Genomic DNA, 27,244 nt, shown 5'->3' with positions numbered 1-27,244 from the left:
TTTTCCATTCTGCCTGTCTTTTTGAAATATTGTGTACCCCGGAATATTTATTTCCCAATCTTGGTCACTATGGCTCTATCATGGTGATTAGATCTAAACCACTTATCTCGATTTATGCCACTAGTTCATCTATCTTACTGTGGATGCTCCACATACGCAGATAAAATTACTTCAATTTATTTATTTTTTTACTATTCCCTACATGGAACTTACTGTCTGATGCACTATTACTGTAAACTCTCTGTCTCTTCCCGTCATACTCAGCTTCTCTTTACCCACATCAATATACTTTTCTATTTCCTCAATTTTCATCTCAGGATTTCTAAATCTCCTTTCACCCGAGCTCTCCGCCCTCTCTCTTAGTTGAAAGCCATTTTTCCAGACTCTGACCATATTTGCTGGCGCACTCTTAAGTTTGTACACTCTGTCCCTTCCTGTCACACCCTGCTTATCATTACCCTGCACTACTGCCTTGTCCTTTCTCTTTAACTTTTCAAATCTCCCCTCACGCGAACACACCCCACCGCACCTTGCCCCACCCCAATTATTTAGCTTAAAGCTCTCTCTCTACAGCCCTACTATTACCACTCATCAGGATCTCGGTCCAAGCATGGTTCAGGCGAAGGGCGTCCCAACAGTACAGCCACCTCTTTCCACAGTACTGGTGCCAGTGACCCATGAATCGAAACTCATTTCTACCACACCAATCTTTGATCCATGCATTCAATTCTCTGATCTTATTTACCCTAAGGCAATTTACTTGTGGTTCAGGCAGTAATCCAGAGATTATCACCTTTGTGGTTCTGCTTTTTAAATTTAGCCCCTAGTTGTTCATACTCCCTCAGCAGAACCTTTCTTAGTCCTACCTATGTCTTTGGTACCCACGTGCACCATGACTGCTGGATTCTTCTCCTCCCACGACAAGTTCTCGCCAGCCCTGAGAAGATGTCCTTAACCCCGGCACTGGACAGGCAACGCAGCGATTGGGACTCACGCTCTCGGTTGCAGAGAACAATATCTATCCCCCTAACTATACCATTCCCTACTACAACTACATTCCCTTTTATTCCCACTTGAATGGCCCTCTGCACCACGGTGCTGTGGCCAGTCTGCTCATCTTACTGCAGTCCCTCCTCTCGTCCACACAAGCTGCAAGAACCTCGAACCTGTTGGACAACTGCAGGGGACTGAGGCTCCTCCAGTGCTACCTTCTGGAACCCCAAACTTGCCTCACTCACAGTCACGCCTTCCTATCTCTGACCACAGACCAAATCTGAAGTACCTAGCCTCAGAGGTGTGACTGCCTCCTGGAACAAAACGTCCAGGTGACTTTCCCCCTCCCTGATGCATCGCAGTGTCTGAAGCTCGGACTCCAGCTCATTAACTCTGAGCCGAAGTTCATCGAGCTGCAGATATGGTTGCAGTGGATCACTTGGTATCCACCAACTCCCCATGCTACAATTGCCCTGCCATCTCTATTGCGTTTTATTTAAGTAATTAGGTTTCAAGTTTAGAAATATCATTGATAATCTGTAGTTATATGAAGTTATACCTGTCTCTAGATGCAGAAATCAACAAGCGCATGGGTAAGGCTTCCACTGCTATGTTCAGACTGGCCAAGAGAGTGTGGGAAAATGGCGCACTGACACGGAACACAAAAGTCCGAGTGTATCAGGCCTGTGTCCTCAGTACCTTGCTCTACGGCAGCGAGGCCTGGACAACGTATGCCAGCCAAGAGCGACGTCTCAATTCATTCCATCTTCGCTGCCTTCGGAGAATACTTGGCATCAGGTGGCAGGACTATATCTCCAACACAGAAGTCCTTGAAGCGGCCAACACCCCCAGCTTATACACACTACTGAGTCAGCGGCGCTTGAGATGGCTTGGCCATGTGAGCCGCATGGAAGATGGCAGGATCCCCAAAGACACATTGTACAGCGAGCTCGCCACTGGTATCAGACCCACCGGCCGTCCATGTCTCCGTTATAAAGACGTCTGCAAACGCGACATGAAATCGTGTGACATTGATCACAAGTCGTGGGAGTCAGTTGCCAGCATTCGCCAGAGCTGGCGGGCAGCCATAAAGACAGGGCTAAATTGTGGCGAGTCGAAGAGACTTAGTAGTTGGCAGGAAAAAAGACAGAGGCGCAAGGGGAGAGCCAACTGTGCAACAGCCCCAACAAACAAATTTCTCTGCAGCACCTGTGGAAGAGCCTGTCACTCCAGAATTGGCCTTTATAGCCACTCCAGGCGCTGCTTCACAAACCACTGACCACCTCCAGGCGCGTATCCATTGTCTCTCGAGATAAGGAGGCCCAAAAGAATATGAAGTAGTTTAGCAAGTTAACCTACAAATTTAATACAATACTTATATCTCCCCAGTACCAGTTTAAATTACTACCCCTGTTTAGAAAGGAAAAAAACCTGAAAACTCACCAACCAATCACCCATCTGTTCCCTAATTGATGCCTCTGGGCTTCAGCTCTCACTGTCTCCGGCTCCCTCTCATGGATCACAGCTTGTTCTGTGAAAGACCAGAACAGCACCTCCTCCCTCACTGCACCAAATTCCAGAGTTCAGCTCTCTGTCTCGCAGTCGAGCAGATCTTTGTGCTGTTTACTCTGTGCTTCAGCCAAACCTCCTGTACTTATATATAGAATTCCAGAGACCCAAGTCAGGCCCTGCTGACTAGGGAACCAGTTCTAACTAGCTACCTAAGGAACGACCTGTGCAGCTGACACGAGCAGGCAGCTTGTTTACCACTAAGACTGAAAGAAACTACAATTTAAATTAAAGTTAAATTAAATGCTAAATGCAAACTTGACTAGATTTTAGAAAGAGATCCAGCTTTGAAATTCCCACACTTACCAAATTCCCCAAGTTAAGACACTCTGTCACAGGACCCAGCTGAGCAGAACTCCGTGCTACTTGTGGTTCTGCTGCAATCATCCAGAGGCCATCAGTTCGAATCCTGCCATGGCAGTTTCAGAATTAGAAGTCAAGAACCGGAAATAAAAAAGCTGGTTGTCAGTAGAAGTGACCATGAAGCTGCTGGATTGTCTAAGAACGTTCATTTATACAGCACCTTTCCCGACCTCAAAGTATTCCAAAGCACTTTTCAGCCAATAAAGCAACTTTAGGCATTTAAGTGGTCATTGGATAGACATATGGATGAAAATGGAATAGTGTAGGTCAGATGGTTTCACAGGTCGGCGCAACATCGAGGGCCGAAGGGCCTGTACTGCGCTGTAATGTTCTAATTCTAATTCTAAAATGTATACTTATTCTTGTAATGTGACCAGCCCAAGTTGTGCACAGCAGGATCCCACAAACAACAAAGGGATAAAGAACCAGATAGTCCGGTTGTTCACATTTGGCATAAAATTGGTTCATTAATGCCCCTCGAGAGATGGAAACCTGCCATCCTTACCCAGTCTGGGCCTGTATATGTGACTGAAGTCTTACACTAACATGGGTGACTATTAACTGCCCCTGAAGTGGCCGAACGAGCCACTCAGTCGTATGAAACTGGTTCAAGGAGGCGGCCGCCCACCACCAGCACCTTCTCAAGGGGTGACTAGGGACAGGGTAATAAATACCAGCTTTACCAGCGATGCCCACATCCCAAGAATGAATTAGTAAAAACTTGCAGCCAGTCCTTTCCTCAAAGGGACTGGTGGAAAATCTGAAGCCCACCCACTGGAGACACCAAAACCCATCCAAGCTCAGTAATTATCAACCAGGTTTTCTCGCACCCATTGCCTCCCCCTCAAAGGCTGTGACATTAAAATCCCCGTGTTTCAGTGTTTTTGGGTGACCCCTGTCAAAGTGGTGTCCTCCCCAGGAGACGGCTACAGGCTCTCTCCGCGGCCTTGCTCCTGGCCGCTCACCTGCCGCTACTGAGCTCGATGACCCACCTGTGCCGACGCGCGCCGTTACCAAGGCCCCCCGCCCCCGCCCCCGCCCCCGCCCCCGCCCCCGCCCCCGCCCCCGCCCCCGCCCCCGCAGCCATGGCAACACCGGCGACCGTTAACTGTTCAAACTTCTCGAAGCGGAAAAAAAAATCCACCGATAACCGCCACTCGCGCACGCGCAGCTGCTGCGGTCGGGCTGAAATCGTCAAACCCCGCCCCCACCATCGTCGCCATCTTTGTTCGGAGCAAATCTGCACGAACGCGATTAAACCAGGCGACATGAAGCATCGCCGCCCCGCAGAAAGATGGACGCCACTCCCGAATAGGACATTACACAATGTCGTTTGTTTGTAAAAACAAATCTTTTGTAAGCTGGGATGGACCTTATTTTCAGTTCTTCTTTCGTACCACAGTAAGAGGCCCTTCAGCCCGTCGTGTCCGTGCCGTACCCGCGCAATCTAATCCCACCTTCCAGCACCTGGTCCATAGCCTTGCTGGTTACAGCAATTCAGGAGCATGTCCAGGTACATTTTCAAAGAATTGAGGGTTTCTGCCTCCACCACCGTTCCTGGCAGTGAATTCCAGACACCCAACACCCTCTGGGTGAAAGGTTTTCCTCATATCCCCTCTAATCCTTCTACCAGTCACCATAAATCTGTGCCTCCTGGTAATTGACCTCTCTGCTAGGGGAAACAGGTCCTTCCTGTCTATCACGGCCCCTCAGAATTTTGTACACCTCAATTAAATCACTCCTCTGTTCTAAGGAAAACAACCCTAGCCAATTCAATCTTTCCCCAGAGCAGCAACTTTCAAGCTCTGACAACATTCTTGTAAATCTGCACTCTGCACTGGGGTATGCCATTTAGAACCGAGTGGAGGAGAAATATCTTCATTCAGAAGGTGGTGAACCTGTGGAATTCTCTACCACAGAAGGCAGTGGAAGCCAAGTCATTAAATATATTCAAGAAGGAGATGGATGTATTTCTTAATGCCAAAGGGATCAAGGGATATGGGGAGAAAGCGGGAACCGGGTACTGAATTAGACGATCAGCCATGATCTTTTTTGAATGGCGGAGCAGGCCCGAAGGGTCGAATGGCCTACTCCTGTTCCTATTTTCTATGTTTCTGTGTATCCCTGTCCCGCAGTGCTAGTTCTTGTCAATCCCTGTCCAGCTTCTCTTGTCAGAGCTAAAACATGGTGAATTTGTCCAAGAATCTCACATCCTTGAAACGTGATTTTGAGAAGGTGCGGTTGAGATGAGGCGAAACCCACTTTCCAAACAAAACTCGCCCCATCGTCATGATTAGAATGGCGTTTCCCGGAGGCGGAGGGCGGCCGGTTTCCATCCAAATGGATCCCAATGAGAGTGATCTCATTCCGAAGATTCAGGGAAGGAAATTCGGAAACTCCTTCAGTTTAATGACTTTGTAATGGATATTTTTTCCCGTGTGATTTGGAACAGTGAAATGTTTGTTTGAGTGAGTGAGTGCAGAGGATTCAGTATTTCACCTTCTTCTTCAACACTTTCTCTGAGCTGAGACCAACTGGTTAGATGTTTATGTAGTGTGGCGGATATCAGTTTCACCTGACACGGGAAAGGTCCCTGGTCAATTGAGATACATTTCCTGCAGTGTGTTATTGTTTTATTGACTATGATGAAAACAATTGCCCTTCATCTGAACAGTTAAACTGCTTTGTAAGAATGACTTCTTTCGCCGGGAATCGAAGCCAGATTGTGGCAGTGAGAGCGTTGGATTCTAACCTCTCGATCACCAAAGAGCGGCACTTGCCACTTTTGCAGCCACTGCAGATATAATTGAAGATATTGGTGTTAATTTGGATATAACTTTGTCTTTTTATGCTGGATATAAATCTATTTCATAACTCTGCTGCTTACAGATCTGTGTCTGTTCTTCGTTCATTTTTTCAGCTGAACCTGTCTTCGTTCGAAAACTACTTTCTCTCTATTTCTCTTACTTTTCATTTACACAGAAATACATTTATACACAACACAGATACACAATAATACATTCAGAAATAGACACATAGAAAATAGGAGCAGGAGTAGGCCATTCGACCCTTCGAGCCTGCTCCGCCATTCATTATGATCATGGCTGATCATCCAACACGGTAACCTGTTCCCGTTTTCCCCCCATATCCTTTGATCCCTTTCGCCCCAAGAGCTATCTCTAACTCCTTCTTGAAAACATACAATGTTTTGGCCTCAACTGCTTTCTGTGGTAGCAAATTCCACAGGCTCACCACTCACTGGGTGAAGAAATTTCTCCTCATCTCAGTCCTGAAAGGTTTACCCCGTATCCTTAGACTATGACAAGTGGTTCTGGACTCTCCCACCAACAGGAAGACCTTTCCTGCATCTACCCTGTCAAGTCCTGTTAAAATTGTATAGGTTTCTACGAAATCCCCCCTCACTCTTCTGAACTCCAGCGAATATAATCCTAACGGACTCAATCTCTCCTCATACGTCAGTCCCGCCATCCCAGGAATCAGTCTGGTAAACCTTCGCTGCACTCCCTCTATAGCAAGAACATCCTTCCTCAGATAAGGAGACCAAAACTGCACACAATATTCCAGGTGTGGCTTCACCAAGGCCCTGTATAATTGCAGCAAGACATCCCTGCTCCTGTACTCGAATCCTCTCACTACGAAGGGCAACATACCATTTGCCTTTTTTACCACCTGTTGGACCTGCATGCTTACCTTCAGCGACTGGTGTATGAGAACACCCAGGTCTCGTTGCATATTCCCCTCTCACAGTTTATAGCTGTTCAGATAATAATCTGCCTTCCTGTTTTTGCTACCAAAGTGGATAACCTCACATTTATCCACATTATCTGACATGCTTTTGCCCACTCACTCAACTTGTCCAAATCACCCTGAAGCCTCTCTGCATCCTCCTCACCCTCCCAACCAGTTTTGTGTCAACTGCAAATTTGGAGATACTACATTTAGTTCCCTCATCTAAATCATTAATATATATTGTGAATATCTGGGGTCCTAGCACCAATCCCTGCGGTACCCCACTAGTCACTGCCTGCCATTCAGAAAAAGACCCGTTTATTCCTACTCTTTGTTTCCTGTCTGCCAACTAATTTTCTATCCATCGCAATACACTACCCCCAATCCCATGCGCTTTAATTTTACACGCTAATCTCTTATGTGGGACTTTGTCAAAAGCCTTCTGAAAGTCCAAATAAACTACATCCACTGGCTCCCCCTCATCAACTCTACTTGTTACATCCTCGAAGAATTCTAGTAGATTTGTCAAGCATGATTTCCTTTTCGTAAATCCATGCTGACTCTGTCAGATTCTACCACTGTTCTCTAAGTGCTCTGCTATAAAATCTTTGATTATGGACTCTAGAATTTTCCCCACTACCCACGTCAGGCTGACTGGTCTATAATTCTCTGTTTTCTCTCGACCTCCCTTTTTAAATAGTGGGGTTACATTAGCTACACTCCAATCTGTAGGAACTGTTCCAGAGTCTATAGAATCTTGGAAGATGACCACTTCCTTAAGTACTCTGGGATGCAGACCACCAGGCCCTGGGGATTTATCGGCCTTCAATCCCATCTATTTCCCCAACACCATTTCTCTACTATTACTGATGTCCTTCAGTTCCTCCCTCTCATTAAACCCTGTGTTTCCCAACATTTCTGATATGATATTTGTGTCCTCCTTTGTGAAGACAGAACCAAAGTATGCATTTAGTTGGTCAGCCATTTCTTTGTTCCCCATAATAAATTCTCCTGTTTCTGCCTGTAAGGGACCTATATTTGTCTTCACCAATCTTTTTCTCTTCACATACCTATAGAAACTTTTACAGTCAGTTTTTATGTTCCCTGCAAGCTTGCTCTCATACTCTGTTTTCCCCTTCTTAATCAATCCCTTGGTCCTCCTTTGCTGAACCCTAATCTGCTCCCAATCCTCAGGTCTGTTGTTTTTCTCTGGTAAATTTATATGCCTCTTCCTTGGATCTAATGTTATCTCTAATTTCCCTTGTAAGCCATGGTTTGGCTACCTTTCCCGTTTTACTTTTGCGCCGGATGGGAATAAACAATTGTTGCAGTTCATCCATGCGCTAGACTGGAACAATTACAGCCAGGGACCCTGAGTTTACATCAGACATGAAGTTATTTGATGCAGGTAAAACATCATTAAAATGGTCCACTGTGTTCAGAATTGTTTTCCCGAATAACAGCTGTACAATAGCCCCATATTGTGCATTCACAGAATCAAGTTTCATTTGTTTCTTTGAATCTTATAACATAATGTAAAAGCTATAGATTAGATGTAAGTACACAGTACATTTAGAACCATGGACAAATTACAGCACAGAAGGAGGCCATTCAGCCCATCATGCCTGTGCTGGCCGAACAAACTAGCCGCCCAATTTAATCCCACCTTCCAGCACCTGGTCCACATCATTGCCGGTTACAGTTCAGGTGCATGTCCAGGTACCATTTAAAATAACAAAGTGATTACTGACAAGACAGCCAGCCACTGACATCATCAGGCTGCGCCAAGCTGCGCACGTGTGCAGACAGGCTCCTGCTCTCTGCGTGTGCACTGTGTTCCCACTTGCCAGAACTGGTTAGCGCATGTGCCGATAACGTCATTGCGTGACGTGGTCATCTTCGGGCAACGCACCTGGTCAGCCTCTGCGCATGTGCTTTATGTGTACAGCAATGCAACGCTAACAGGTATTCACCCAGGCGTCAAGCTCCGCTCCCCCCCCCGCTGCTGTCTCTGGCCACTCCGCTAACACCCCCCCGCCCCCGCTGCTCTCTCTGGCCACTCCACTCCGCTAACCCTCCCCCCCACCCTGTCCCTGCTGCTCTCTCCAGGCTCTCCGCTCCACTCCCACCCCGCCCCCGCTGCTCTCTCCAGGCTCTCCACTCCGCTAACCACCCCCCCGCCCCCGCTGCTCTCTCCGGCCACTCCGCTACCAACCCCCCCCCCCTCGCTGCTCTCTCCGGCCACTCCACTCCGCTAACCCTCCCCCCCCCCCCGTCCCCGCTGCTCTCTCCAGGCTCTCCGCTCCACTCCCACCCCCCCCCCCCACCCCGCCCCCGCTGCTCTCTCCAGGCTCTCCACTCCGCTAACCACCCCCCCCCCCCGCCCCCGCTGCTCTCTCCGGCCACTCCGCTACCAACCCCCCCCCCCCCCCCTCGCTGCTCTCTCCGGCCACTCCACTCCGCTAACCGCCTCCCCCCCCACCTTGCTGCTCTCTCCGGCTACTCCGCTCCACTACCCCCCCTCCCCCTCGCTGCTCTCTCCGGCCACTCCGCTCCGCTACCCCCCCCCCCCGCCCCACCCCGTCCCCGGCCCGCTACCCCCCCCCCCCACACCCACGCCGTCCCCGGCCCACTCTGCTCCCCCCCCATCCCCGGCCTGCTCCACTCCCCCCGCCTCCCCGGCACGTTCGCTCTCTCTCTTCCGCCATTGTGTGCTGCCATGTGTTTAGGTTATGTTGCCTTGGTGTGATTATTTGAGCAACGCCATCTTTAGTCCTGGCAGCTGCCTGAAGTTGCAGACTGTGACGTTTTAGTGGCATAGGCTGCATTTGCGCATGTGCCACAGCAGCGCAACCTAGTGGTTGCATTGTCAGCAAACGCAGCCTTTAAATACTTTAAGTCACTCCTCAGCCTCCTCTGTTCTAAGGAAAACAACCCTCGTCTATCCAATCTTTCCTCATAACTTTCGAGGCCTGGCAACTTTCTTATAAATCTCCTCTGTGCTCTCTCCAGAGCAATTATTACCTTTTGTAATGTGGTGACCAGAACTGTATGCAATACACCAACAGCGGCCTAACCAGTATTTTATACAGCTCCAGCATGACATCCCTAGTTTTGTATTCTATACCTCGGTCAATGAAGGAAAGCATTCCATATGCCTTTTTCACCAGTCTATCTACCTGTCTTGCCACCTTCAGGGACCTGTGGACATGCACTACAAGGCCTCTCACTGCTTCTACCCCTCTCAACATCCTCCCATTTATTGTATATCCCCTCGCTGTAATTACCCTCCCCAAATGCATTACCTCACACTTATCTGGATTGAATTCCATTTACCACTTTTCCACCCACTCAACCAAACCATTGGTATCTTTCTGGAGTCTAAGGCTATCCTCTTCACTATCAACAACATGGCCAATCTTCATGTCATCTGCAAATTTCGCAATCATGCCTCCCACATTTAAGTCCAAATCATTAATATATACCACAAACAGCAAGGGAACCAACACTGAGCCCTGTGGAACACCACTGGAAACAGCTTTCCATTCACAAAAAAATCTGTCCACTACCACCCTTTGTTTCCTGGCCCTGAGCCAGTTCGAGATCCAATCTGCCACATTCCCCTGTATCCCATGGGCTTTGATTTTACTGACCAGTCTGCCATGTGGGATCTTATCAAATGCCTTACTAAAATCCATGTGGACCACATACACTGCACTACCCTCATCAATCCTTCTTGTTACTTCCTCAAAAAACTCAATTAAGTTAGTAATACATGCCCTTCCCTTAACAAATCCATGCTGACGATCGCTGAATAATCTGTGCCTTTCTAAGTGGTGGGTCATCCTGTCCCTCAGAATAGATTCTAACAATTTACCCCCCACCGAGGTCAGACTGACCGGCCTATAATTATTTGGCCTATCCCTCGCACCCTTTTTAAACAATGATACGACATTCACACACCTCGAATCCTCTGGTACCTCTCCTGTATCTAGTGAGGATTTGAAGATGATCCTCGGCGCATCTGCTATTTCCTCCCTGGCTTCCTTTAACAACCTGGGATACAATCCATCCGGTCTGGGTGATTTATTTGTTGTTTTCCTCATTTTATTTGAAATTAAGATTAATGAAATTAATTAGGTGTGAACCAAAAGAAGATCAGAGCTGATAAAGCTTGAGGAACAGTTCTTGCAGGAAAGCACACACTGACAACCCAGAACTGTGTGCAAATGAACCCTGAAGGAGAAGAGAATCAGTGAAACAGTCCGTCCCTGGGTGGGCTCGAAACACCAACCTTTCAATTAACAGCCAAAAGCGCCACAAAAACTGGCACACTGAAACTGTCCAATACTTTCCAAACTAGTGTGTCAGTGAATTAAAGCTTCAACCTTCTCCTTTATTCTCCCCCACCCTCCCCTTCACTCGCTTGAAATCTAACTCTTTTCTAACCTTTGCCAGTTCTGATGAAAGGTCACAGAGCTGAAACGTTAACTTTGCTTCTCTCTCCACAGATGCTGCCAGACCTGCTCAGTAATTCCAGCATTTTCTGTTTTTATTTCAGATTTCCAGCATCTGCAGTGAATTCAATTGCTTGAAGGATCATCTCCGGGTAGCTGCCATTACACTCGGCTCCCCAGGGAAAGAGGCTTCACTCAGGAGACTGCCGCATGGCACAGGGTCCATTACAGACTGATTCAGTTTGGACTCTCCCATAACTGGGAGACAGGTTCTGAGACACAGAAAACTGCTACCTGGAAGGTGACTCACTCTGGGCTGGGTGGAGTGTGGTTTGAGTGACAGACCTCACGCGATATCAGGACTGGTCTGAGACATTGCTCCCTCTTTTGCTCCTGGTTTGGACAGATACAGTCAGGTTGGTGACGGTCTCCGGTTTTAAACTCGATCTCGCTCAACAGGTATTTTAAATGTGTTGTGGGACTGTGTGAGCTTGTTTCTGTCTCCGAACCGTATTGTGCCCACACCAGCGGGGCTGGGCTTGTATGGACCCCCCACCCGCAGTTTCTCACTAGTCTTGTTACCCTCTGTGAACAGGTACCCCTTCCACCCCTCCCCCCCTCCTGTGACTTGGTGCAATAGTGCAGACCGGGTGGTTGTGAACTGGCCGCCCGTTCCACTTCTTTCCGCTGTTTTTACATCACGCGAGTAAAACCCGGGAGAGATGGAAAGCAGGATCCCGGTTTATTATCACCTGGACAACACCACGGCACTGAGTCCAAATCTCCCCCAGTGCGAGGTACCGAGACACACAAACCAGAGATCCAGGGAGAAGGACAGAACTGAGTGAGAGAAATAAACAGAGAGGAAGCGAGGAACCAGTGATAGGAACTGAGGGCAGAGGGCAGAGATATTGACAGAGTGAAAGGCTGGAAGAGATGGAGAGGGAGAGAAAAGATTAATAACTTGTAGAAATATAGAGATACAGAGATATAAAGGATGTGGAGAGATAGAGATACAGAGATATAAAGGATGTGGAGAGATAGAGATACAGAGATATAAAGGATGTAGAGAGATAGAGATACAGAGATATAAAGGATGTGGAGAGATAGAGATACAGAGATATAAAGGATGTGGAGAGATAGAGATACAGAGATATAAAGGATGTGGAGAGATAGAGATACAGAGATATAAAGGATGTGGAGAGATAGAGATACAGAGATATAAAGGATGTGGAGAGAAAGAGATACAGAGATATAAAGGATGTAGAGAGATAGAGATACAGAGATATAAAGGATGTGGAGAGATAGAGATACAGAGATATAAAGGATGTGGAGAGAAAGAGATACAGAGATATAAAGGATGTGGAGAGATAGAGATACAGAGATATAAAGGATGTAGAGAGATAGAGATACAGAGATATAAAGGATGTGGAGAGATAGAGATACAGAGATATAAAGGATGTGGAGAGAAAGAGATACAGAGATATAAAGGATGTAGAGAGATAGAGATACAGAGATATAAAGGATGTGGAGAGATAGAGATACAGAGATATAAAGGATGTGGAGAGAAAGAGATACAGAGATATAAAGGATGTAGAGAGATAGAGATACAGAGATATAAAGGATGTGGAGAGATAGAGATACAGAGATATAAAGGATGTGGAGAGAAAGAGATACAGAGATATAAAGGATGTGGAGAGATAGAGATACAGAGATATAAAGGATGTGGAGAGAAAGAGATACAGAGATATAAAGGATGTAGAGAGATAGAGATACAGAGATATAAAGGATGTGGAGAGATAGAGATACAGAGATATAAAGGATGTGGAGAGATAGAGATACAGAGATATAAAGGATGTGGAGAGAAAGAGATACAGAGATATAAAGGATGTGGAGAGATAGAGATACAGAGATATAAAGGATGTAGAGAGATAGAGATACAGAGATATAAAGGATGTGGAGAGAAAGAGATACAGAGATATAAAGGATGTCGAGAGATAGAGATACAGAGATATAAAGGATGTGGAGAGAAAGAGATACAGAGATATAAAGGATGTGGAGAGAAAGAGATACAGAGATATAAAGGATGTCGAGAGATAGAGATACAGAGATATAAAGGATGTGGAGAGATAGAGATACAGAGATATAAAGGATGTGGAGAGATAGAGATACAGAGATATAAAGGATGTGGAGAGATAGAGATACAGAGATATAAAGGATGTGGAGAGAAAGAGATACAGAGATATAAAGGATGTGGAGAGATAGAGATACAGAGATATAAAGGATGTGGAGAGAAAGAGATACAGAGATATAAAGGATGTGGAGAGAAAGAGATACAGAGATATAAAGGATGTGGAGAGAAAGAGATACAGAGATATAAAGGATGTGGAGAGATAGAGATACAGAGATATAAAGGATGTGGAGAGAAAGAGATACAGAGATATAAAGGATGTGGAGAGAAAGAGATACAGAGATATAAAGGATGTCGAGAGATAGAGATACAGAGATATAAAGGATGTGGAGAGAAAGAGATACAGAGATATAAAGGATGTGGAGAGAAAGAGATACAGAGATATAAAGGATGTGGAGAGAAAGAGATGCAGAGATATAAAGGATGTAGAGAGATAGAGATACAGAGATATAAAGGATGTGGAGAGATAGAGATACAGAGATATAAAGGATGTGGAGAGAAAGAGATACAGAGATATAAAGGATGTAGAGAGATAGAGATACAGAGATATAAAGGATGTGGAGAGATAGAGATACAGAGATATAAAGGATGTAGAGAGATAGAGATACAGAGATATAAAGGATGTGGAGAGTAAGAGATACAGAGATATAAAGGATGTGGAGAGATAGAGATACAGAGATATAAAGGATGTCGAGAGATAGAGATACAGAGATATAAAGGATGTCAAGAGATAGAGATACAGAGATATAAAGGATGTAGAGAGATAGAGATACAGAGATATAAAGGATGTGGAGAGAAAGAGATACAGAGATATAAAGGATGTCAAGAGATAGAGATACAGAGATATAAAGGATGTAGAGAGATAGAGATACAGAGATATAAAGGATGTCAAGAGATAGAGATACAGAGATATAAAGGATGTGGAGAGATAGAGATACAGAGATATAAAGGATGTGGAGAGAAAGAGATACAGAGATATAAAGGATGTGGAGAGATAGAGATACAGAGATATAAAGGATGTGGAGAGATAGAGAGACAGAGATATAAAGGATGTGGAGAGAAAGAGATACAGAGATATAAAGGATGTGGAGAGATAGAGATACAGAGATATAAAGGATGTAGAGAGATAGAGATACAGAGATATAAAGGATGTGGAGAGATAGAGATACAGAGATATAAAGGATGTTGAGAGATAGAGATACAGAGATATAAAGGATGTGGAGAGATAGAGATACAGAGATATAAAGGATGTGGAGAGAAAGAGATACAGAGATATAAAGGATGTGGAGAGATAGAGATACAGAGATATAAAGGATGTAGAGAGATAGAGATACAGAGATATAAAGGATGTGGAGAGATAGAGATACAGAGATATAAAGGATGTAGAGAGATAGAGATACAGAGATATAAAGGATGTGGAGAGAGATACAGAGATATAAAGGATGTGGAGAGATAGAGATACAGAGATATAAAGGATGTAGAGAGATAGAGATACAGAGATATAAAGGATGTAGAGAGATAGAGATACAGAGATATAAAGGATGTAGAGAGATAGAGATACAGAGATATAAAGGATGTGGAGAGATAGAGATACAGAGATATAAAGGATGTAGAGAGATAGAGATACAGAGATATAAAGGATGTAGAGAGATAGAGATACAGAGATATAAAGGATGTGGAGAGATAGAGATACAGAGATATAAAGGATGTGGAGAGATAGAGATACAGAGATATAAAGGATGTGGAGAGATAGAGATACAGAGATATAAAGGATGTGGAGAGATAGAGATACAGAGATATAAAGGATGTAGAGAGATAGAGATACAGAGATATAAAGGATGTGGAGAGATAGAGATACAGAGATATAAAGGATGTGGAGAGATAGAGATACAGAGATATAAAGGATGTAGAGAGATAGAGATACAGAGATATAAAGGATGTGGAGAGAGATACAGAGATATAAAGGATGTGGAGAGATAGAGATACAGAGATATAAAGGATGTGGAGAGAAAGAGATACAGAGATATAAAGGATGTAGAGAGATAGAGATACAGAGATATAAAGGATGTGGAGAGATAGAGATACAGAGATATAAAGGATGTGGAGAGAAAGAGATACAGAGATATAAAGGATGTAGAGAGATAGAGATACAGAGATATAAAGGATGTGGAGAGATAGAGATACAGAGATATAAAGGATGTGGAGAGAAAGAGATACAGAGATATAAAGGATGTGGAGAGATAGAGATACAGAGATATAAAGGATGTGGAGAGAAAGAGATACAGAGATATAAAGGATGTGGAGAGAAAGAGATACAGAGATATAAAGGATGTGGAGAGAAAGAGATACAGAGATATAAAGGATGTAGAGAGATAGAGATACAGAGATATAAAGGATGTGGAGAGATAGAGATACAGAGATATAAAGGATGTGGAGAGAAAGAGATACAGAGATATAAAGGATGTGGAGAGATAGAGATACAGAGATATAAAGGATGTAGAGAGATAGAGATACAGAGATATAAAGGATGTGCAGAGAAAGAGATACAGAGATATAAAGGATGTGGAGAGAAAGAGATACAGAGATATAAAGGATGTGGAGAGAAAGAGATACAGAGATATAAAGGATGTCGAGAGATAGAGATACAGAGATATAAAGGATGTCGAGAGATAGAGATACAGAGATATAAAGGATGTGGAGAGATAGAGATACAGAGATATAAAGGATGTAGAGAGATAGAGATACAGAGATATAAAGGATGTGGAGAGAGATACAGAGATATAAAGGATGTGGAGAGATAGAGATACAGAGATATAAAGGATGTAGAGAGATAGAGATACAGAGATATAAAGGATGTGGAGAGAGATACAGAGATATAAAGGATGTGGAGAGATAGAGATACAGAGATATAAAGGATGTGGAGAGATAGAGATACAGAGATATAAAGGATGTGGAGAGATAGAGAAACAGAGATATAAAGGATGTGGAGAGATAGAGAAACAGAGATATAAAGGATGTGGAGAGATAGAGATACAGAGATATAAAGGATGTAGAGAGATAGAGATACAGAGATATAAAGGATGTGGAGAGAGATACAGAGATATAAAGGATGTGGAGAGATAGAGATACAGAGATATAAAGGATGTGGAGAGATAGAGATACAGAGATATAAAGGATGTGGAGAGATAGAGATACAGAGATATAAAGGATGTGGAGAGATAGAGAAACAGAGATATAAAGGATGTGGAGAGATAGAGAAACAGAGATATAAAGGATGTGGAGAGATAGAGATACAGAGATATAAAGGATGTAGAGAGATAGAGATACAGAGATATAAAGGATGTGGAGAGAGATACAGAGATATAAAGGATGTGGAGAGATAGAGATACAGAGATATAAAGGATGTAGAGAGATAGAGATACAGAGATATAAAGGATGTGGAGAGATAGAGATACAGAGATATAAAGGATGTGGAGAGAAAGAGATACAGAGATATAAAGGATGTAGAGAGATAGAGATACAGAGATATAAAGGATGTGGAGAGATAGAGATACAGAGATATAAAGGATGTGGAGAGATAGAGATACAGAGATATAAAGGATGTGGAGAGATAGAGATACAGAGATATAAAGGATGTGGAGAGAAAGAGATACAGAGATATAAAGGATGTGGAGAGATAGAGATACAGAGATATAAAGGATGTAGAGAGATAGAGATACAGAGATATAAAGGATGTGGAGAGATAGAGATACAGAGATATAAAGGATGTGGAGAGATAGAGATACAGAGATATAAAGGATGTGGAGAGAAAGAGATACAGAGATATAAAGGATGTGGAGAGATAGAGATACAGAGATATAAAGGATGTGGAGAGATAGAGATACAGAGATATAAAGGATGTGGAGAGAAAGAGATACAGAGATATAAAGGATGTGGAGAGATAGAGATACAGAGATATAAAGGATGTAGAGAGATAGAGATACAGAGATATAAAGGATGTGGAGAGATAGAGATACAGAGATATAAAGGATGTCGAGAGATAGAGATACAGAGATATAAAGGATGTGGAGAGATAGAGATACAGAGATATAAAGGATGTGGAGAGAAAGAGATACAGAGATATAAAGGATGTGGAGAGATAGAGATACAGAGATATAAAGGATGTAGAGAGATAGAGATACAGAGATATAAAGGATGTGGAGAGAAAGAGATACAGAGATATAATGGATGTTGAGAGAAAGAGATACAGAGATATAAAGGATGTGGAGAGAAAGAGATACAGAGATATAAAGGATGTGGAGAGAAAGAGATACAGAGATATAAAGGATGTGGAGAGATAGAGATACAGAGATATAAAGGATGTAGAGAGATAGAGATACAGAGATATAAAGGATGTGGAGAGAAAGAGATACAGAGATATAAAGGATGTGGAAAGATAGAGATACAGAGATATAAAGGATGTCGAGAGATAGAGAAACAGAGATATAAACGATGTAGAGAGATAGAGATACAGAGATATAAAGGATGTAGAGAGATAGAGATACAGAGATATAAAGGATGTAGAGAGATAGAGATACAGAGATATAAACGATGTAGAGAGATAGAGATACAGAGATATAAAGGATGTCGAGAGATAGAGATACAGAGATATAAAGGATGTCGAGAGATAGAGATACAGAGATATAAAGGATGTCGAGAGATAGAGATACAGAGATATAAAGGATGTGGAGAGATAGAGAAACAGAGATATAAAGGATGTGGAGAGATAGAGAAACAGAGATATAAAGGATGTGGAGAGATAGAGATACAGAGATATAAAGGATGTAGAGAGATAGAGATACAGAGATATAAAGGATGTGGAGAGAGATACAGAGATATAAAGGATGTGGAGAGATAGAGATACAGAGATATAAAGGATGTAGAGAGATAGAGATACAGAGATATAAAGGATGTGGAGAGATAGAGATACAGAGATATAAAGGATGTGGAGAGAAAGAGATACAGAGATATAAAGGATGTAGAGAGATAGAGATACAGAGATATAAAGGATGTGGAGAGATAGAGATACAGAGATATAAAGGATGTGGAGAGATAGAGATACAGAGATATAAAGGATGTGGAGAGATAGAGATACAGAGATATAAAGGATGTGGAGAGAAAGAGATACAGAGATATAAAGGATGTGGAGAGATAGAGATACAGAGATATAAAGGATGTAGAGAGATAGAGATACAGAGATATAAAGGATGTGGAGAGATAGAGATACAGAGATATAAAGGATGTGGAGAGATAGAGATACAGAGATATAAAGGATGTGGAGAGAAAGAGATACAGAGATATAAAGGATGTGGAGAGATAGAGATACAGAGATATAAAGGATGTGGAGAGATAGAGATACAGAGATATAAAGGATGTGGAGAGAAAGAGATACAGAGATATAAAGGATGTGGAGAGATAGAGATACAGAGATATAAAGGATGTAGAGAGATAGAGATACAGAGATATAAAGGATGTGGAGAGATAGAGATACAGAGATATAAAGGATGTCGAGAGATAGAGATACAGAGATATAAAGGATGTGGAGAGATAGAGATACAGAGATATAAAGGATGTGGAGAGAAAGAGATACAGAGATATAAAGGATGTGGAGAGATAGAGATACAGAGATATAAAGGATGTAGAGAGATAGAGATACAGAGATATAAAGGATGTGGAGAGAAAGAGATACAGAGATATAATGGATGTTGAGAGAAAGAGATACAGAGATATAAAGGATGTGGAGAGAAAGAGATACAGAGATATAAAGGATGTGGAGAGAAAGAGATACAGAGATATAAAGGATGTGGAGAGATAGAGATACAGAGATATAAAGGATGTAGAGAGATAGAGATACAGAGATATAAAGGATGTGGAGAGAAAGAGATACAGAGATATAAAGGATGTGGAAAGATAGAGATACAGAGATATAAAGGATGTCGAGAGATAGAGAAACAGAGATATAAACGATGTAGAGAGATAGAGATACAGAGATATAAAGGATGTAGAGAGATAGAGATACAGAGATATAAAGGATGTAGAGAGATAGAGATACAGAGATATAAACGATGTAGAGAGATAGAGATACAGAGATATAAAGGATGTCGAGAGATAGAGATACAGAGATATAAAGGATGTCGAGAGATAGAGATACAGAGATATAAAGGATGTCGAGAGATAGAGAAACAGAGATATAAAGGATGTAGAAAGATAGAGATACAGAGATATAAAGGATGTCGAGAGATAGAGAAACAGAGATATAAAGGATGTAGAAAGATAGAGATACAGAGATATAAAGGATGTGGAGAGATAGAGATACAGAGATATAAAGGATGTAGAGAGATAGAGATACAGAGATATAAAGGATGTGGAGAGATAGAGATACAGAGATATAAAGGATGTGGAGAGATTGAGATACAGAGATATAAAGGATGTGGAGAGATAGAGATACAGAGATATGAAGGATGTGGAGAGATAGAGATACAGAGATATAAAGGATGTGGAGAGATAGAGATACAGAGATATGAAGGATGTGGAGAGATAGAGATACAGAGATATAAAGGATGTGGAGAGATAGAGATACAGAGATATAAAGGATGTGGAGAGATAGAGATACAGAGATATGAAGGATGTGGAGAGATAGAGATACAGAGATATAAAGGATGTGGAGAGATAGTGAACAACAACACCTGCACGCCAAATTAAGCCTTTCTTATAGTTCTTCATACAAATCAGTGACACCCCCTCTTTGTTCCCAATTGGTCGACTAACTTCTGCAGTTTCTTGGTGTCGGAGCCTGATTGGTGTACTGCCTTATCAATTTGTTTCACCTTCTTACTCCAGCAGCTTCTCATCCCCCCTATCTCCTTGGACCGTTAGGCTGGTTGTTCCACAATAGGCTACTATTAAGCAGTCTGCAGCTGTCCCGTTTCAGTGACAACATTTTCCCTGGAGCTCCACCCAGCAGTCCATTTGCTTGAGTTGGTCAGTGATTGTGTCCCCTGAATTAGACTTGAAGGGTGGGGGGGGGGGGGTGCGATCTTCTTGATGGTTGACCCAAAAGCTCTCTTAATGCCATCATACATTCCTCTGATATTTCCGGTGTCAGAGACCAGCTGAATACGACTGCAAAGGTGTTGCCAGTAGTCATTTGCGCAGCGCCTGGCTGTTCTTTGTGCAGCGCTTCTAGCTGCTTTAAGTACGATGGATGTTAACTCGCTGGGGGCTTTCTTGTCGTTCAGCAGTGCAATGCGCTTAGCGGCTATGACAGGTTCCAGCTCTTCAAAGTGAGATTGAAACCAGTCTGCATTCTGCCTCTCACGTTTGCCAAAGGTGGTCATGGCTGAGTCATAGATGGCGTCTCTGATGTGGGCCCACTTGGTCTCTGCATCCCCTGTAGGAGTGTTTTGAAGGGCTTTTTCAAGTCAATTTAGAAACTTATGTAACAGCTGTGGATAAGAAATTCTGCTAGTGTTGATGCGCGGGCGACCCTTCTGCTTCGAGTGATGCAGCTTCTTTGGTTTGAGTCTAACCTTGTTGCACACCAGGGAGTGGTTGGTGTCGCAGCCCGCACTGTGAAAGCTGCGTGTGATTTGGACACTATTTATAGAGGCTCGCCTTGTGACGATGAGGACCAGCTGGTGCCAACGACGTGATCTTGGGTGCCTCCGTGGCGCATGCCTGGGCGGATGTATGGAGGTTGTGAGTTGCCCAAGCGGCAAAACCCCCCTCAAGGCCTTCCTAGTGGGATCCAAAGGAGTGCAGAGCCCGACCTTTAGCACTGGTATGGCTGCAGGAACTGCCGGAAACATGCCAAAGATGACACATGACCACCTTAGGGGTTCCACACACCCTTCCCCCCCAACCCCTCCCCCCTTGCACCCCCCACTCCCGTCCCCCCAACCCCTCTCCACTTGCATCCCCTTCCACCCTCGCGCACCCCCTTCCCTCTCCCTCCATGTAATCACACAGTTTACTTGTTAGGGCCCCTGCTCAGGGATAGGAGCTAACAACCCCACTGCCTCGTGGGCGTCTCAGGAGAGACTAAGGCTAAGGGAGTAAACCCTAATGGAACATGAAAGAATATCGGCAAAATCAAGATGAACTCAAAGATGTTTTATCAATACATTAAGAGTAAGAGGATAACTAAGGAGAGAGTAGGGTCCTTAAAAGACCAAAAAGGTAACCAATGTAGGGGAGGAAGATGTTGATATTGTTCTTAATGAATACTTTACGTCTGTCTTCACAAAAGAGGATGACAATGAAGATATTGTAGTTAAGGAGGAGGAGTGTGAAGTTTTGGATGTGATAAACATAGGGAGAGAGGAAGTATTAATGGGATTAGCATCCTTGAAAGTTGATAAATCGCCAGGGCTGGATGAAATGTACCCCAGGCTGTTAAAAGAAGCCAGAGAGGAAATAACAGGGTCTGACCATCATTTTCCAGTCCTCACTGGATACAGGTGTGGTGCTGGAGGATTGGAGAATTGCTAATGTTGTTCCTCTGTTTAAAAAGGGGGCAAGGGATTGGCCAAATAATTACAGGCCAGTTAGTCTAACCTCAGTAGTGGGCAAATTATTGGAATCTATTCTGAGAGATAGGATAAGCTGTCACTTAGAAGGGCACAGGTTAATCATGGATTTGTTAAGGGAAGATCTTGTCTGACTAAATTGATTGAATTTTTTGAAGAAGTAAGAAGGAAGATTGATGAGTAGTGCAGTTAATGTGGTCTACATGGATTTTATCAAGGCTTTTGATTAATGGGAAAATACTGAGAACTGTAGAGGAAGTGAGGGACAGGTCAATTAAGTGGTTAAGAATGCATATGGAATCCTTTCCTTCATTAGCCAAGGTATAGAATATAAGAGCAGGGAGGTTATGCTGGAACTGTATAACTCATTGGTTAGGGCACAACATGAGGACTGTGTGCAGTTCTGGTCACCTCATTATAGATAGGATAGAGAGGGTACGAGGAGATTTACGAGGATGTTGCCAGGACTGGAAAAATGCAGCTATGAGGAAAGATTGGATAGACTGGGGTTGTTCTCCTTGGAACAGAGAAGGCTGAGGGGAGATCTGATTGAAATGTACCCAATTGTGAGGAGCCTGGATAGAGTGGAGGTGAAGGGCCTATTTACCTTAGCTGAGAGGTCAGTGACTAGGCTACATAGGGTAGAAAGATTAGAGGGGAGCTGAGGAAATTTTTTTCACCCATTGGGTGGAGAGGTCTGGAATTCACTGCCTAAAAGGGCAGTTGAGGCAGAGACCCTCAACTCATTTCAAAGTTGTCTGGATATGCACCACAAGTGCTGTAACCTGCAGGGCCACAGACCAAATGCTGGAAGCTGGGTGGATTGTTTTTTTGGACAGCGCAGATACGATGGGCCAAGTGGCCTCTTTCTGTGCCACACACTTCCTCAAGTTCTATATTTCTATGACGTGGAGAGGATGTTTCCACTTGTGAGTGAATCCTAATCTAGGGGCTGTGAATACAGTTACTGATAAATCCAACAGGGAAATAAGGAGAGGTTTTTTTTACTCAGACAGTGGGTAGAACATGGAAGTGGTTGAGGCAAATAGTTGAGATGCTTTCAAAAGGAAACAAGGTGAAAACTTGAGAGAAAAGGGAATGGAAAGGACTGCTGAAAGGCTGGAATGAGGTAGATGGAATGGGGGCAGACACGTGAGGTGTATAAACACCTGTACAGAGTAATATAGGGACAGGTGGGGATGTGGTAGGAACATGGAATTAGTGTAGGATTAGTATAAATGGGTGGTTGATGGTCGGCACAGACTAGGTGGGCCGAAGGGCCTGTTTCAGTGCCGTATCTCTAAAACTAAAACTAGTTGGATTGAATGGCCTGCTTGTGTGCTGTGTATTCTGTGTCATTCTATGTAATCTCTTTTTACAGGGGATTAGGAGGAGAGGATTTGTAGATGACAAACTCAAACCTAACATCACGTTAAGATCTGACAGAGTTACTCGATTCATCAGGACCTGAATATCATCGGACTTTGAATGTGGAAGGAGAAATGTTTTTCTGTTCTGTCTGTGGGAGAAGATTTCAAACATCAGTGTGACTGGAAAAGCACCGAGACACACACACACGAGTGAGAGTGTTCCAGTGCACTGACTGTGGAAAGAGCTTTAACCAGTTACACATTCTGAAAAATCATCACCCCATTCACAGCGGGGAGAAACTGTAAACGGGTCTGTGTGTGGCCGAGACTTCAACTGATCATCCAACCTGGAGAGACACAAGGACACCCGCACCATGGAGAAACCGTGGAAATGTGGAGACTGTGGGAAGAGATTCAGTTCCCCATCCCAGCTGGAAACTCATCGACGTAGTCACACTGGAGAGAGGCCGTTCATCTGCTCCGTGTGTGGGAGGGGGCTCATTAATTCTTCCGACCTGCTGAAACACCAGCGAGTTCATACTGGGGTAAGACCGTTTATCTGCCTTGAATGTGGGAAGGGGTTTAAAATTTTATCAAACCTCCAGACACACCAGCGGGTTCACTCTGATAAGAGACCCTTTAAATGTTCTGATTGTGAGAAGAGGTTTAAAAGTAAACATGATCTGCTGAAACACCAACGTACTTACACCGGGGAGAGGCCATTCACCTGCTGTGTGTGTGGGAAGGGATTTGCTGATTCAAACAACCTACTGAGACACCAGCAAGTTCACAAGTGACTGCAGGGATTGGATTCTGCTGTTATTGCTGCTGTTATTCACATCCGGGGCTGAATCCTGACTGGAAGTCTGTTTCCAGTTAGGTTTCCACAGGGCTCAGCACTCGGCCACTTGCTTTTCATGGTATATATCAATAATTATACTTAAATGATTAAAACATTTGCAGATGATACAAAAATTTGTCATGTGGTTGATAATGAGGAAGAAAGCTGTAGACTGCAGGAAGATATCAATGGACTGGTCAGGTGGGCAGAAAATTGGCAAATGGAATTCAACCAAGAGAAGTGTCAGATAATGTATGTGGGGAGGGCAAAAAAAGGCAAGGTGGATGATGGGATCCTGCAAATTGTAGAGGAACAGAAGGACCTTGGAGTACACATCCACAGATACCTGAATGCAACAGGACAGGTAGATAAGGTGGTCAAGAAGGCATATGGGATACTTTCCTTTAGAACCTAGAGCATAAGGGCAGGGACATTATGCCGGAACTGTACAAAGCACTGGTTAGAACCCCCACCCCCCTCACACCCCAACAGCTGGAGAACTGTGTACAGTTCTGGTCAGTACATTTAATCAACTATAAAATAAGACTAGATCAATGAATTGGCATAAAATGAAAGATACTTTATCATATAATTGCAGTCAGCGTTCAGCTAATCAGATCTCGTGGATAATGACATTTAAGGGGGTATTTCTGAATACACAGAATAGATACATTTCAATGAGAAAGAAAAATTCCAAGGGTGGGACCCGTCATCCGTGGTTAACAAACAGTTAAAGATAGTATCAAACTTAAAGAAAAAGCCTATAATTGTGCAAAGATGGGAGGCAGGTCAGAAGATTGGACAGAATATAAAAAACAGCAAAGAATGACTAAAAGATTGATATGGAAGGTAAAATTAGAGTATGAGAGAAAGTGAGCAAGAAATATAAAGACAGATAGTAAGAGTTTCTATAGATTTTTTAAAAAGAGTTAACCAAGTGAACATTGGTCCTATAGAGAGTGAGTCTGGGGAATTCATAATGGATAATAAGGAGATTTCAAATGAAATGAGGTCGCTGGAATGGGAGCAGACTAAGGTGCTAATGAGATAGTTGATGCATTTGGTTTAATTTTCCAAAATTCCCTAGATTTGGGGAATGTTCTGCTAGATTGGAAAATAACCAATGTAACTCCTTTATTCAAAAAGGGCGGGGTGGGGGGGGGGGGGGGGGGGTTGTGGTGGAGACAGAAAGCAGGAAACTACAGGCCAGTTAGCTTAACATCTGTCTTAGGGAAAATGTTAGAAGCTATTATTAAAGACGTTGTAGCAGGGTAGGAAACCGGTGGATGTATTGTACTTAGATTTCCAGAAGGCATTTGATAAGATGCAGCATCAAAGGTTATTGAATAAAATTAAAGCTCATGGAGTAGGAGGTAACATATTGGCATGGATAGAAGATTGGGTAGCTAACAGGAAACAGAGAGTAGGTAGAAATGGGTCATTTTCTGGTTGGCAAGATGTAACAAGTGGTGTGCCACAGGGATCTGTGCTGGGGCCTCAACTTTTTGCAATTTATACAATTTGCTGATAACACAAAGATAGGTAGGAAAGTAACATGTGAAGAGGACATAAGGAGACTATAAAGGGATAGGTTAAGTGAGTGGGCAAAGACCTGGCAAGTGGAGTATAATGTGGGAAAATGGTAAATTGTCCACTTTGGCAGGAAGAATAAAATAGAAGCGTATTATCTAAATGGTGAGAGATCGCAGAGCTCTGAGATGCAGAGGGATCTGGGTGTCCTAGTACATGAATCGCAAAAGGTTAGCATGCAGTAGAGAACGTAATTAGGAAAGCTAATAGAAAATGTTATCGTTCATCGCGAGGGGAATTGAATACAAAAGTAGGGAGGTTATGCTTCAACTATACAGGGCATTGGTGAGACTACATCTGGAGTACTGTGTACAGTACTGGTCTTCTTATTTATGGAAGAATGTAACTGCGTTGGAGGCAGCACAGAGAAGGTTTACTCGACTAATACCTGGAATGGGCAGGCTGTCTTATGAGGAAAGATTGGACAGGCTGGGCTTGTATCCACTGGAATTTAGAAGAGTAAGAGGTGACTTGATTGAAACTTATAAGATCCTGAGGGGTCTTGACAGGGTGGATGTGGAAAGGATGTTTCCCCTTGTGGGAGAATCTCGAACTAGGGGTCACTGTTTAAAAATAAAGGGTCGCCCATTTAAGACAGAGATGAGGAGAAATTGTTCCTCTCAGAGGGTCGTGAGTCTTTGGAATTCTCTTCCTCAAAAAGTGGTGGACTGTCTTTGATTATTTTTAAGGCAGAGGTAGATAGATTCTTGATAAACAAGGGGGTGGAAGGTTATCGGGGGTAGGTGGAAACGTGGAGTAATCAGTTCAGCCATGAACTTATTGAATGGGGGAGTAGGCTTGAGGGGCCGAGTGGCCTACTCCTGCTCCTAATTCGTATGTTAACTAGTAAGTGATAGTGACAATAAAAGATTCTGAATTACTTAGTAAATTAAAATCTAAGACATAAAGATAACGAGAGTTAAATAAAACATTTAAGTTAACTCCCTATAAAATAGAGTGACATCAGCCTAAAGGAAGTAGCTGAGCGGTGAGTAGCTGATGAGTTTTTATTTACTTAAATCTTGTTTATTCCAATTAAGTCAATTACTACTCTAATAAATAAAAGCATGGCAGGACATCTCAGTCCATGGCTGATGATGGAATTAAAAAGCTAGTCTAATCGTCACCATGAAACCACTGTCGATTGAACCCATCTGGTTTGCTAATGCCCTTTAGGGAAGGCAATCTGCCAGCCTTACCCAGTCTGGCCTACATATGACTCCTAGACCCACAGCAATGTAGTTGACTACATTGGTAATTGCCTAGCAAGCCACTCAGTTGCATCAAACTACTACAAAGTCAAAGGAAATGAATGAAACCGGGCGGACCACCCGGCATCAACCTATGCACCAGAAATGACAATGGCAAACCCAGCCCTGTTGACCCTGCAAAGTCCTCCTTACTAACAGCTGGAGGCTTGTGCCAAAGTTGGGACAGCTGTCCCACAGACTAGTCAAACAACAGCCTGATACAGTGATGCTCACGGAATCATACCTTCCAGGCAATGTCCCCGACATCACCATCCCTGGCCATGTCCTGTCCCACCAGCAGAG

The 27,244-nt window shown here is 43.5% G+C and overlaps 1 protein-coding gene across 1 annotated transcript; it reads left to right on the top strand.

Annotated features, from left to right (window-relative positions):
* The first annotated feature begins 4,370 nt into the window (after positions 1 to 4,370).
* LOC137348495 (zinc finger protein 664-like) lies at positions 4,371 to 24,100 on the top strand. Its single transcript, XM_068013796.1, has 3 exons — positions 4,371 to 4,438; positions 11,237 to 11,548; positions 23,272 to 24,100. The coding sequence occupies exon 3, from the start codon at positions 23,635 to 23,637 to the stop codon at positions 24,055 to 24,057; it is 423 nt and encodes a 140-aa protein (XP_067869897.1). The 5' UTR covers positions 4,371 to 4,438; positions 11,237 to 11,548; positions 23,272 to 23,634; the 3' UTR covers positions 24,058 to 24,100.
* The last annotated feature ends 3,144 nt before the right edge of the window (positions 24,101 to 27,244 follow it).

This window comes from Heterodontus francisci, chromosome 34 (assembly GCF_036365525.1).
Source record: "Heterodontus francisci isolate sHetFra1 chromosome 34, sHetFra1.hap1, whole genome shotgun sequence".
Classification (NCBI taxonomy): Eukaryota; Metazoa; Chordata; class Chondrichthyes; order Heterodontiformes; family Heterodontidae; genus Heterodontus; species Heterodontus francisci.
The sequence above is the reverse complement of the archived record's forward strand: the minus strand, read 5'-3'. Positions and strand labels throughout refer to the sequence as shown.

Bases quoted from the DNA above. Each gene is read 5' to 3' on its own strand.
- LOC137348495 (XM_068013796.1), top strand. From the start codon at position 23,635: ATGGAGAAACCGTGGAAATGTGGAGACTGTGGGAAGAGATTCAGTTCC.